The following is a 13967-nucleotide window of genomic DNA, read 5'->3' on the forward strand; positions in this document are numbered from 1 at the left end:
TCACAGAGTTTTGCTGGCAGAGAATTAGGAAAAGTTTTTGTTCCAATAGGTTGAAAGGTCAGAAAATGGTAGGTAGAAGTTTGAATTTATAAAAAACACTCACTGCTCCTTGACTTCTCTTGGTTTTTAAACTTAGTATAAATAGATAGGAGAGAACTGTTCAAAAACAAAAATCTTTTAGAGAGAGAAACTCTGCATTCCTTTTAGAGCAAAGAAATGCATCACAAATGTGAAAGTATGGGTGGAGAGTGGAGGTCCCGGTCCTGTTTACATTTATTTGTGGGGGCCAGGGAGTTCGGTTCATGCAAAGGGGTTGTTATTTTTTTTTCCATTTGTTACTTTTAACTCCAGAGGTAATTTTACAGAAATCTTTGTCAGAGTTCTATAATCCCCTAAATATTAACTTGGCTTTAACTCAACATGCCACATTACAAGAGGCTCAGATGATTTCCAGTCTGAACAGTTTTTGGTGTCTATTGCCAAGGTAAAGTTTGTAAAAGCATATCTAGGGATACCCAGGAGGGGCAGGGGAAGGCCTAATTATCTCCCTCTTGTGTGAGCAGGACTCCCCCTTAGAAACGAATTGGTCCTTGGGCAGCTCACTGCTCTCACTAAGCTGGGAGATGAGACTATAAAGCTGGCAGAGGTGGAAAGATTGGCAGCCTCTCCTCCTGGCTCCTTAAATCAAAGAAAAATAATATTAGTTAACTTTTGATGAGCTTGGCTTATGATCCCATGCCCAGGATATGTATCCTGCAGAGTTGAGCTTGTTAGAGGAGAAGTAGGAGAATATGATGGACCAAATCCACATAGGAGTCCTAAATTCTTAGGATGTTATGTTCCCTACTCTTCAGCAGTTTCTTGGGTCATCAATCATCATAAGAATGACAGAGATGATCCCCCAGCTCCACAGCACTGTCATCTGTTCTGGAACTGAAATGAGTAATGCCTCTGGAAAAGCTAAACTGGAATACTAAGGGAAAGGACAATGTTGAATCCAAATTCTTGGTACTCTCTTCTGCCCCTGACTGCCTCAGTGCGCAAGAGCAGAGACCAGCAGGTGCTCAGTTATATGCGCACCAGAACATAGAACTTGCTGAAATGAAATGACTCCATGGTTTATTTCATTCACAACAAGATTCTTTTTAGGGGCTTCAAAAGGAGAGCGTGGCGGGGAAATAGACTGAATATGGCCTTCCAGGGAAAAGATCTAGGTTTATGACTCCAATCTCCTGTTTGTTAGTGACAGGCAAATCTCTTTATGACTTTTCTGTTATCTAAAAATGGGATCAATGATACTGTATCACCAGATTGCTGAAAACATTATAGAAGATAATGGATTTGACAGTGTAGCCCAATACAGAATGGGCATGAAAATGTCAAATGGTAAAACCCTAGGTAGCTACTGCCCAATGTGGACATTTGATACTGAAAGAAGCCAGCTTGTACAGGTGATACTAAACCTGGAAGATAAGCTTCTTCTTTTTCTAAGCCAGGAAGGACCATACAGTCCCTCCTACCTCTGCAGCATCCTAAAGACTGTGGACTATAGGAGAGCGACCCTTCCTACTGGTGTGAGCATACAAGGACTGGGATATAGAAATGGTCGATTTTTAAAAAATCTCTGTACTTCAAGGATGAATTCTGAGCCATTGCAGGCATGGAGAGAGAACGTTCTGCTAATAGAACAAAAGTTTGAAAGTCCTGATACGAGGAAGTGATCACTCTAATACAGATGCTCAGTCATTTGTTCACTTTTCATTTAACCAACACGAGAAGGAATGGGACACAGAAAAAGATGAGCAAAAAGTGCAAGGCCCCTGCCCTTGCTGCTCAGAGTGAGGTTGCTGGGCCAGCAGAATCAGCATCACCTTAGAGGTTGTCGGAGATGCAGAATCTCGGGCTCCATCCCAGAGCTGCCGACTCAGAGTGTGCGCTTTAACCCAATCCCCAGGTGTTCCAGTTTGAGAAGCACTGGCCCAGGCACTGAAGGAACAGAATCTGAAGCAGACCAGGGCAGAGGCACTTTCCCTTAATCAAGCAAAGCTGCCGAGGGTTTCACTAATTCTGTAGTGAGGTGAGGCTTAATAAACTGTGTGTGGGACTTCTCTGGTGGCAGAGAGGTTAAGAATCCGCCTGCCACTGCAGGGGACATGGGTTCGATCCCTGGTCCGGGAAGATCCCACATGCCGCGGAGCAACGAAGCCTGCACTCTAGAGCCCGTGCTCCGCGACAAGAGGAAACCACCGCGATGAGAAGCCCGCACGCTGCAAAGAAGAGTGGCCCCCGCTCGCCACAACTAGAGAAAGCCCGTGCGCGGCAACGAAGACCCAACGCAGTTAAGTAAATAAGTAAGTAAATAAATAACTGTGTGTTATTTGGAGTTGGAGTGTGGTAAACTGTATGCAGTTCCCTCACGTTCCATAGCTTTATCTTCCTCAAGCCTTCCAGGGTCTTTATCAGTTCTGAGGTAAAAGTACCTTTTCACTTTTTGCCCCTGACAGATACTGGTTCAGATGGACCCGGAATTCTTAGTCAAGGTTCCCGAGCCTAGAATGGGCAGAACCGGTGAGCGGCAGCCTTACCTGAAGGCTGACAGATCCTAATAAGTTGTCATCTGGATGTGGCACAAGTTACAAAAGCACTTTGAAAATTATAAAAGAGTACAAAAATGTAACATAGTAATGTCATCAGAACACTCTGAATCAGGGGAGAGAATTGTAGAGACAACACGCTCCGCCTTTTCTAGGCTAACTTTTTTTCTGGGAACATGAGCAGGTAATGGGGGCTGCCCATGAGGATTAAGGGGAGGGTATCTGCCATGAAATGCAACCACTGGGCCTGAAGAGGGAAAAAGTAAGACGTTGTCACTCACCATCGTTTAACACTGGAAGAGCAGGGCAATGGTTAAGTTATCCTTTTTGCTACATCTCCTCATCCGGTCTGCCCATTCTACTAGTGAAGCAAGCCCTTTGCCATCTCCATTTCACAGATGGAGTAGCTGAGGCACAGAGACGTCGACTAATTTACCGAAGATCAACTAGTAAACCTAGCATTAAACACAAGTATCCACCTCCAGGGCTCACCTGCTTCATACCCTCTTCCCCCTGCCTCTCAGTAGGTGTTTCCTTCAGTTTGCCTCTGACTCTACCACAGGAACAAGCAATACATATTTTGGGACCGGTGATAGCACAGTAACCAACAAGAATTATTATATGCTAATATCGCAGAGTAACATCCTGTGGGAACACACCAGAACAGAGTTGACATATAATCGCCGAGCAACCCTTCACAGAGGTCTGAAAAATAAATTCTGGTGTCCCCTTTAAAAAAAACTGAAAGGTGCTCAAAACTCAGGAAACAGCATGCAAATAGCAACTTCAGAGTTCAATTATGATGGATACCAAAAAGGAACAGGGAGCTTTTGGGGAATGAAAATAGCAAACAGCTGGGTCATCAGGGTCAAGTAGAACTGTTTTATCCTCAGCTGTCACCCTTCCCACAAGGGGCCATCTAGGGTAAAGTCCCTCTCACCTCTCCTCCCACAGCACAGGTTTTCCTTTCCTCCAGGCTAAAGCTTTGCTGTTCCCTGTCTTGTTTGAAAGGGGAAGCCAAACCACAGAAGCTTGATGAAAGGCTATTTTCTCTTTTGTGCGTCCTGTGTTTTGAACACAGCCGTGTTACAGGAAAGGGGCCTGGTCCCCCTGGCAGAAGTGTAACTGTGCCGCTCACCCTCCTGGCAGGGCTGTCCACACCGGCAGAGCCAGCCCCTCTGGGGCCTCACGCTCCCTGGCGCTGCTTCATCGGCTCCAAAGCTGATAATGCTGTCTCCCACCTACCTCTCTTGCTGATAAATGAATTCCTGAAATACCTTTACAGACCTTCGCATCACCATAAATGCTGCTTTAAGGAAGGACAAATGGTGGAAGTAAATGAAAAGCAGATGGAACGTAAATGGTACCACATGACAGACTTAACTTCTTCAGTAAGAAGAGGGGCAAAAAACTGAAGCCCTTCCTTCCCTACACATGGAGGAGTAACAAGAACCACAGCTACTGCCACAAATGGTTGTTCCGATTTTCTTTTTATACAAGTGACCACCCTAGATCTCCCTAGATTGAAAACATATACATGTTTTTTATGAAAACTCTGGTTACCTTGGTGGGGTGAAATTGCATTCAGCTTTTCCTAAGCAGGGGGCAACACTGACCAGAACATCACATGTTTTTAATTATGGTCCTGAACCTCCTTATGTACAGTTTTCGAGCCAACAGTTGCTCTCAAAGAATCAATTTCTCTTTGTATAAACATGTCTTGCCTAAAAAAGTGGGAGCTCTTGTAAGCACTTTTAAGACTCTATTTTCCTTCCATAGTGCATAGGCTCTGAATATTAGCTCTCTCAAGTTTGGGGGAGACTGGAGGGTAAACAGAAAGATACCTAGCACTTCAGCGCAGGACTTCAGGTGTGGCGGAGTGGAGAGGCAATGTGAGCTGTAGCAGGGCAAAAGAGAGAAGGTCACCATGGGCATGGGTGGGTGGGGAAGACCTCCTGGGGAAGGGATACCAAACTGGAGTACTGGATAAGAGCAGCCTTCAGTGGGAAGAGAGGCACAAAGAAGGCATTCTATTGATAGAAGATAATAATAAAGGTTAGTGTTGTATCACTTTGGGGAGGAACAGGCAAGTCACCCCTGACATTCCTTTAAAATTCCTTTATTAATGAAGTACTGTGAACACTGTAAATCTTGTCCACACTACAATTTGAGATACACTGGACTACACTAAAGGAAGAAACGAAAGAAAACTCTATGAGCTGATGTCTGGGCATTTACACTATTGCCCCTCCAAGAACTACCATGAACCTAGAGGTGAGTAGGGGTTGGGTAAAGAATTTTACTTTGTTCTTGCCCATCCACAAAGTTTTCTCCACTATGCTTTAGTATGAAGCCTCTGTAATCCTAATATATATTAAAAGATGTTGTTGTGATGATGTAACAATATAACATAGTAAAAGCTCCCAGCACTGAACCCATCACACGGTAGGAGCTGGTTAAAAAGCTTGATCAGACTCAGAAACATGGCCTTCTCTGAAAAGCTGGAGAGAAAAACCTGGCTCCCTGCTCTCTGCAGTTTCGGCTGTGGACTCGGTAAAGAGCCATCACTCCTAAACTCTCGGGCTGTGCCTTCAGGGACTGTGTATCACACCAGGGTTGGGTTCTGATGTGATTCCCAGATGTCAAGATGGGAACTCTGGAATGACAGGTTGCAAAGGGTCTCACAGTTGGAAAAGAGTCTCTGCAGTCCATGTTGCTTTGTTACACATTCCAGACACACAATGACTCAAATCCCCTGTTCCACCCTGCCATCCACTTCTTTGATGTTCAATGCATGAAATTTAGAATAAGCCAAAACTCTGGGGTGACTCCACGGAGGGGAGATGTCCTGGAGTCCTTTCCTTGTGAACATAATCTCCTTATTCTATCTTCCCTTCATTCTCTCCCACATACTGTTGTTTCATTTCCTTCCCTCCACTGTGCCATCGCTTTCCATTTACAGGTTTCCCCCGCTATCTGAGCATTCCTATGAAACTTTTCCTAAGCTGAAATGGGTGTAAGGCGAAGAAGCAATTACCTTTTTTTTTGTAAAAGTGAAAATCCTCTTTGGATTTCTTTCTGTTAGCAAAAATAGATACAACTGGCCCTCCATATTCCCCCTTCCGCATCCTCAGATTCAACCAACCACAGAATGAATTCTGAATTTTGATCTGCAATTGGTTGAAACTGAGGATGTGGAACTAGCCTATACAGGGGCCAACTGCGCTACACCATTTTATAAGAGGGACTTGAGGATCGATGGATGGATGGCTTTTGGTATTCGAGGGGTCCTGGAATCAAGACGACTGTACTAATGTAGGTCTTTCCTCAAAGCAAAGGGGCGTAAAGTGAACTTTTGAAAAGTGAGGGTTACCTGTATCCCGAAATCAGATTTAAACCTACCGAATAGGTTTTGACTATATTCTACCTTTCATTGCCTACCCCTCACCTCCCACCTGATTCTTAAAAACAAAGAATAAACACAGTCTCACCACTACTATCACCATCACCACCAAAACAATCAAAGAACATACACCCATTTACTCAAGCCAGAGGTTAATGCTTTGTGTTAAAACTTTTCTTAAAGGTAACTTTCTCCCCCATGACTTTGATGGCTTTGGCTAGGGTGTGAAAGCTGGATCTGAGGGAACTGTGACCGCCCCCCCACCCCGCCCCCCGCCAGGCCTGGGACTTAGGGCTGGGTCAGGTGCCCTTTCTCCTTTCCCTCTGCTTTCCCCTTGTGCCTTCTTCCTGGCCCCTCTTTCTCCCTACCTTTTCTCATTTCTCCTATTTACCTCCCCACCCCTGCTTTCTTTTCACAATTTCCATCCCTCAAACCTTCCATCCCTAGTTGGGGCCAAGCCTAATCTCCTCCTAAGACCACCTGTGACAAACTGTCCGCAATTCTGATGGTGCCTGATTAGAGCAGCCTCCCTGGCACCACACGCATTGGCAAAGGCGTCTTCTAGTCCAAGGATCACTGACTGCTCAGCCAGCACACAGCTGCCAGGAGCCACCCTCTCCTTCCCCAGCTTCCATGGGTCCCGGCAAGCAAATGGTTCAATGGTTAGCGGCCACCCAGCAGGCTACTTAGGGCTCATACACTTTTGAAAGGTATAGACCTTTTCTCCTATCTTGACACCCTCTCTTTTTTATTTTAAAAAATTTTTGAATTAATTTTTATTGGAGTACAGTTGATTTACAATGTTGTGTTAGTTTCTGCTGTACAGCAAAGTGAATCAGTTATACACATACATATATCCACTCTTTTTTAGATTCTTTTCCCATATAGTTGATTACAGAGTATTGAGTAGAGTTCCCTGTGCTACACAGTAGGTTCTTATTAGTTATCTATTTTATATATAGTGGTGCGTATATGTCAATCCCAATCTCCCAGTTTTTCCCTCCCACCCCTTCCCCCTTGGTAACCATAAGAAAAATAGGGAACGCTTCACGAATTTGCATGTCACCCTTGAGTAGGGCCCATACTAACCTTCTCTGTATCGTTCCAATTTTAGCATATGTGCTGCCAAAGCAAGCACCACCCTCTCTTTTTTAATCCACAATTGCTGTTATCTTTCTTTTGCTTCTCCAGAATTAATCTCAAAATCTAAATGTTTTGCATGGCTGTCCTGTTAGTCAGCCTCCGGTGGTTTATTATTTAGATAAAAACATTCATCCTGAAACACAGGAACAAGAAAAGTGCAAGTGTGCTTACCTGGTGCATCAAATAAAAAATCACCTGATTAATTCAGTCATTTGGCGCAAAGGAGGCTCCTGTCTCCTCCAGTTTTTCACTCTCTCTAGGATGCTAATAGTTTTTCTTTTGATAGTCTTGTAATTTTGGCCTGAAGTCTAAAATCTGGCCTGCTGGGCTATGTGTCAGATTTGTAAATTAGATGACATCTGTTTTGAATTTAATCCATCTTTAATTTTCTTTTGAGCTCTCTTCCCTTATTCATTTCCCCTTCAATTGTAAGGATCAGACTTTGCTGGATGCTTTAGACAAAAGTGTGGACCTTTCTGCTTTGTGGGGCACAGATTACAATTACTGAAGCTAAATGGTCACAATGAAGGCTATTCAGAGAAAAGATGTGGGGAGAGAAGCCTTAGCAACCATCCCAGAGAGGATGAGCAGCTAATACAAAAGCCTGGCTGTCCACACCAGCTTTTCTGAGATTCCCACCAAATACTTACAGTTGATTAGAAGGAGACTGACAGAGAGGGTTGAAACGGGGGAAGTATTGTGAATTGAGAGAGGCTGAGGTGGTGGCGATGGTGGTGGTGGTGGTGTATGTGACCTTTTACCTCTTCATATTTAATTTTTTCTTTTTTTTTTCCCCGCAGAAAAATAATAAAGGGAGGAGAAATGCATTTTCCTAATGCAGACTCATATTTTGACAGTGAGACCTCATTTTTTTCTCCTGTCTACATATCTCCTACATTCTTCTTTTCATGTGGAAGTTGTTTATTGCTAATTGGATTGGGCCTGCTTATTAAGAATCATTTTTCCTGTCAGAATGCCTAATGTAACACCCTTGTATAACATGTTTTTCCTTTATACAAACCCTTTTTCACACATATAATCTCATGGAGAGTCAATCGGCGTCTTGAAACTTTGCCTGTGTAGAGGCAAGAAAGAACGGATAGGTTGCTGGCCAGAACAGGTGCCTGAGCTTTTGCATCTGACGCACACACCAGTCACCGCTGGAAGAAGAAATGAGCAGGCTAGCTGTGCACAGAATGTAAAGTGGCTCCCCCGAACACCAGCTGTAGAAGCTCTAAACTGAATTTCCCCACATCATGAAAACTGGCCAACAGTGACTTTGTGCTTGCACATAGATGACAAATCATCCCTTCATGATGCTGGCTTTGGGTTTTTTGGATGCTGCCATGTGTAGGCTGTTGCTAGGCAGGTCATGGGGTCTGTGTAAATGCTGTTTTTCAATGGAATACGTAGATAGCAGTGGTTCTCAACTGGGGGTGATTTTTATCTCTAAGGGGACATTTAGCAGTGTCTGGAGACATTTTTGGTTGTCACAGCTGAGGGGGAGGGTTGCTACTAGCATCTGGTGGGCAGAGGCTGGAGAAGCTCGTAAGTATTGTAGAACGCACAGAACAACTCCACAACCAAGAATTATCTAGCCCAAATGTCAATAGCACCAAAATCAGAAACCCTCGTATTATAGGCAACTGTACTAGACACTGAACCAGGCAGCAACAGATTTTTATATGCTCAATCAAAACTACGGTGTTGAGAGAAAAGGGCACTTGCTATCTGGCTTCCTCAGATGAATAGCTATTGTTGACTTTGATGACCATCTTGGCCATAAAATATTCTCTGTGTGGAGTGGGCCAAGAGGTCCTCCAGATGGGCTCCCCTCCTGCTACGTCTTTTCTTGGTGATCAGCACCCTCTTCCATGTGTATGTGGTCACTCAAGTTAGGTATCTTTGGGTTTTCATTCACTCTCCTCCCCTTCTCCTCACCCCACCTCTCACCAATAATCGATTCTTCCTAATTCCAAGCTCTCTCACTATAAAGATCTGTCCTGACTTCCTAGGTTCCCCACCTCTGATTTAGCCCAGGCCTCGCTCACATGGAGGGCGCCTACTGCTAAGCCCCCAGTAATAGCATCCTGGCCCCTCTCTCTCTTGCCAGCCTGCGGCTCCAGCCAACTCCATTCAGGGCTCCACCGCGTCAGCCACTTCCTCATCCACCTAGTCCTTTAGAGAAGAAATATTTATTGAGTGCCCACTATCTGCTAATTACTGTGCTAGGAGCAGTGTTCATTCCCTGGATTAAAATCTTTCCAAGCCGCCATGTTGCTCACAGGACAAACTCCTTGCTTCTCTGAGAATCTGCCTTTGACCTAACTTTTCAGTTTACTCTCCCACCCTCCACTGATGTATTCACTCCAGCCACGCTGAACGAATTGCTTTTCGTTAGTCTGGGTCACACACTCTTAAACTCTTTTATCTTTGCATGTGAGGAGCGTCCTTTCTATTTCGAGTATCCTTTCAACGCTTATCTGGGGAACTTTCATTCATCCTGTGCAACTTAATCTGGTACCTGCGCAGATGCCTGGCACATGGAAGCTACTCAATAAATATGGAATGAACTTAAATTTCACCTTCTTCGTGAAACATTCTTCGTTCCCCTGGCTATATGTCTCTCATGCTCCACAGCCTGCTATACGCACTTCCATTAACCCCGTCACATGCACTGACTGTGAACCCTTTGAGGAATGGTGTTTTATGTCTTATGTTTTGTTTTATATCTCTTGGGACCTCCAGGCTCTGTGCCATGCTGGACATAAAGTGGACCCTTGTGACTAAATGTTCACTATTTTGTAAGGATGGCTTCTCGTGTTTTTGGAATGCTGTTTCAGACTGAAAATGATATGCATCATTTGTTAGCCCCAAAATTCACAAAATCTGATGCTAGTCTCAAATGTGCCCTGCCCCTTCTCCATAACTGAATACCTTCCAGTGCATAGGATCTGAAATTTGAGTCCATCTTTTATCACTTAGTTACTGTGTAACCTTGGGAAGAGATTTAACCAGTCTCTGAGCCTTTGTTTCTTCTTCTATAAAATAGGAATAATGATAATTGCCCTTCTTACCCCTTAGGGTGATCATGAGAATCAAATGAGATGATGAATTTGAAAGTACTTTGTAACTTCTAAGGTCATAAAACTTTCCAAGTGCCTCCTTATTCAAAATGTAGCAAAACATAATAAAACCCCTCCCTCAATCTTGCATGGTCTTTATTTTTTTCCACAAACTTTTTGAAAGGACCAGATTTGTTTATTGTATCCACCCTCTCCCTTCAACCCCAGGTGTCCTGTTTTATGTCCAGCCATACCACTGGCAGCTCACTCACTACAATCATCAATAATCTTCTAATTGCTAATATCTGTGGACACTTTTCTGTCCTTCCTTCATTTGACCTGACTCCAGTCTGCCTCTGCCTGAGATGTTCTCTGCACTGGGGCCAGAGTGAGCTTCCTGAAACATGGATTCTGATCATATCCTAACATGTAAAAACCCACCATGATTCCTCACAGCCTCCAGGATAAAATTCAAACTCCTTAAGAAGGTCTGTCATGTCCTGCATCATCTGGTCCCTGCCTACCACTTCATCAGTATTACCTAATGTCACTCTCCTTATTACACACACCCTAGCCAGACAAAATGACTTCTGTTTCCAGAAAGTGCTGTGCTCTTTCACATGCTGCCCCAAAGCCAGCCTGGTACAATCTGGTCATCTTTCAAGACTTGGTTCAAAATATCACCTCTTTTGGGAAGCATTCCCTGATCTCAGCTTCCCATTCCTCTCCATTCCATGCTGAAGTAGGTACCCCCATCTCTGTGTTCCCCAGACTCCTTGACAGCATCATAATCAGCATAATCTTCCCACTATTCTCAAACTACCCACTCAATATTTACCTCCTCGCTAGACAATGAGCTCTTTGGGTAAAGAAACATGTTTTATCTCTCAATATGTCTAGCTTTTGGCAGGGTTCCTGGTATAGAGTAAGCAACTGTTAAATGCTTGTTAAATAAATAAACGAGTTCGATAAACATTATTATTTGCACTACATTCTTATTCCTTTACCGTATTTTTTACACTTTTTTTTAGGATTGTTTTGGTTACATTCTGGTTTTCACAGATTTAGAAAAAATTCTGGCAAATGTCATAATTTATTCAGAAGTTACTCTATGTTGAGATAGTGAGTTTGGCTTTCTTTGGGAACTTTTATGCTTACAAAAGAAAACATAGCCTTTTGTGCTATGTCTCAGTGGGTTCACAACAGATCCTGAGGTACCCAGGAATCCCTGCTCACCTGTCGCTTCTGGCCTTGGTGGTTTCCAGCTGTCGCGTAAGGAGCTTGGCAATGGCAGTGAAGCTGTTGCTCATGCGGAAGATGTCTCTGCTCTGAGGGCCCAGGATGGAGGAGAAGGTGTCCGTGATGCTCTTAATCTCCAGCAGGAGAATATGGTGAAACGAGTGCTCCATGCTGGCCAGCTGACTCACCAGGAACGGCAAGCAGCTCCTGGCTCTCTCCTGCCAAGAACAATGGAGAACGTGTACAACTGTTGGCGGGGATGGAAACTGCTGCAGCCACTATGGAAAATAGTACGGCAGTTCCTCTGAAAATAGAACTACCCTATGATCCAGTAATCCCACTTCTGGGAATCTATCCAAAGGAAACGAAGTCATTTTCTCAAAGAGATATCTGCACTGCCATGTTCATAGAAGCATTATGTACAACAGCCAAGACATGGAAGCAACCTAAGTGTTCACTGACAGATGAATGGATAAAGACAAGGTGGCATATATGTATGGAATGAAAAGTTATTCAGCCACAAAAAAGAAGGAAATCCTGCCATTTGTGATTACATGGATGAATCTGGAGGGCATTATGCTAAGTGAAACAAGCCAGACAGAGAAAGACAAATACTTTATGGTATCTCTTATGCGTAGAATCTAAAAAAAAAAGTCAAACCCAAGAAACAGAGGCTAGAAAAGTGGTTGCCAAGGACTAGTGGGTGGAGGGGGGGGGGGTGGAAATAGGGAAAAGTTGGTAAAATGTATAAACATTCAGTTATAAGATGAATAGGGTCTGAGGATCTAATGTATAACATAGTGACCATAGTTGATAACACTGTATCATGTAATTGAAATTTGCTAAAACATATGGGAATAATGGATGGGTTAATTAACTTGATAGGGGGAATCCTTTCACAATGTATATGTATATCAAATCATTTGTTGTACACTTTAAATATCTTATAATTTTACTTGTCAATTATACCTTAATAAAGCTGGGGGTGGGGGTGGTGGGGAAGAACGATGAAGAACTAAGGTCTATATTTAAAAAAAAAAGTCAGAGTCCCATGACCTGCAGATGATAATTCTATGGGGAGTTTACTTAGAGAGCTAGCTGAAGCTAACAATGTTTCATTCATAATGCCTCTTAATTGGCTTCTTTGAGGTTTTGATTTTTTTCCTGATTTCCAAGACAATTTTCAAAAAATAAATAAAACCTTTTTCCTGTTGCTCCTTTCTTAAAAATATGTAGTCTCATGAGCCTATCTTGCCAGGTCCAAATCTCTCAACCATCGTTAATGATCTGACCCCCACATTCACCCTTCCCAACTCTGGGTTCCTCCTTGGGCCAAGCCTCTATGCCTATGACTCACTAACTCCACGTGGACAGGGGAGGCCTGGTCAACGGCACCCCCCATCCATCTGCCTGTCAGATGATGCCGTGTACCATAATGGTATACCTCCTCTCCACAGGACATCCTCCCTCATTTGTTCACTTTAAGCATTTGTCAGCATGTGATAGATTTTATGTGCCTGGTCGAATGAGTAGATTCTGTTACTCAGCTTTAATCAAGTTAACTCTCACAATTGACTTAAATACGTTCCTTCAAAAAACTGAAGATGAAGAACAGCGTGAATAACTCAGGTGTGAGTGAATAACAAGAAAATGGCTTAGCTGACTTGTCTCCTATACCTATGAGAACTCCTCATCAGTCGTATTATCAGGTGACATGATTTAATCCAACATGACTGGAAGTTAGCCAAAAAAATTCAAAATTATCAAGAACGTTATTTGAAATGTAGATTTGTGCCCAATATAAATAATGATATACCATTAATAAATAAAAATAACTAAAAATATGCTTATTTTATCTTTAACTGCTCTTTTAAAATCTTATTTTTTAATGTATTTAAAAACTTTCATAATGGTAGTACAATAGACCATATGTATAATTATAAATAAATATATATTGGAGGCTGATGCTCAAAATCCTTTTAAGTGATAGGTGTGCAGGTGTAAACTACTCTTCTGGCTAGGAATTCCCCTGTCCCCTCTGTTCTAGCATTTGGGGCCTTCATTTCTTTCAAGATTAACTTCTCTCTCCTCCATGAAGCCATTCCCAATGACCTCTTCTGTCTGAATTTTCACTGTATTATCAACTCTTTTTAAAAATCTTTTTAGTACTTGATTGCATTTGATCATTTGTTTACTCGTGCTTTTATTGCATGCCTGTAATATGTCTGTGCTAGACACTAGATGACAAAGGTGAATGAGAAGTGGTCTCTGCCTTTAAGGGACCCACAATCCCCCCTTCCATGTAGAATTCCCCAACGGTTACATGTACCATTCAAGTCTCCTAAAGGGGCCACTTCTCATACATCAATCATCAGCCCGGCACAGAACTGAGCCTGTAGTGTCTACACTCGGTGTGTATGTCTTGATTTACTGATTTAAGCAAACCTTATATGCCAAGGCATGACTTTACAAATAAAGGTATGTAGTTGCAAAAGAATTCTGTACTTTAAAAGAAATATTTAT

General features: G+C 43.0%; 1 protein-coding gene and 1 non-coding gene across 8 annotated transcripts in view; both read right to left on the reverse strand.

Moving 5' to 3' along the window:
- VEPH1 (ventricular zone expressed PH domain containing 1) overlaps positions 1–13967 on the reverse strand; it is a 292646-nt gene that overhangs the window by 176352 nt on the left and 102327 nt on the right. For all 7 annotated transcript variants that reach the window (XM_036850356.1, XM_036850354.1, XM_036850355.1 and 4 more), the window contains exon 7: positions 11442–11662. In XM_036850356.1, the coding sequence (XP_036706251.1) occupies positions 11442–11662 (221 nt within the window). The remainder of the gene's footprint in view (positions 1–11441; positions 11663–13967) is intronic.
- Positions 7029–7135, reverse strand: LOC118895108. The gene has a single exon (XR_005019878.1). It is a non-coding gene; the product is annotated as a U6 spliceosomal RNA (small nuclear RNA).

Source organism: Balaenoptera musculus, chromosome 4, assembly GCF_009873245.2.
Source record: "Balaenoptera musculus isolate JJ_BM4_2016_0621 chromosome 4, mBalMus1.pri.v3, whole genome shotgun sequence".
Taxonomy (NCBI): Eukaryota; Metazoa; Chordata; class Mammalia; order Artiodactyla; family Balaenopteridae; genus Balaenoptera; species Balaenoptera musculus.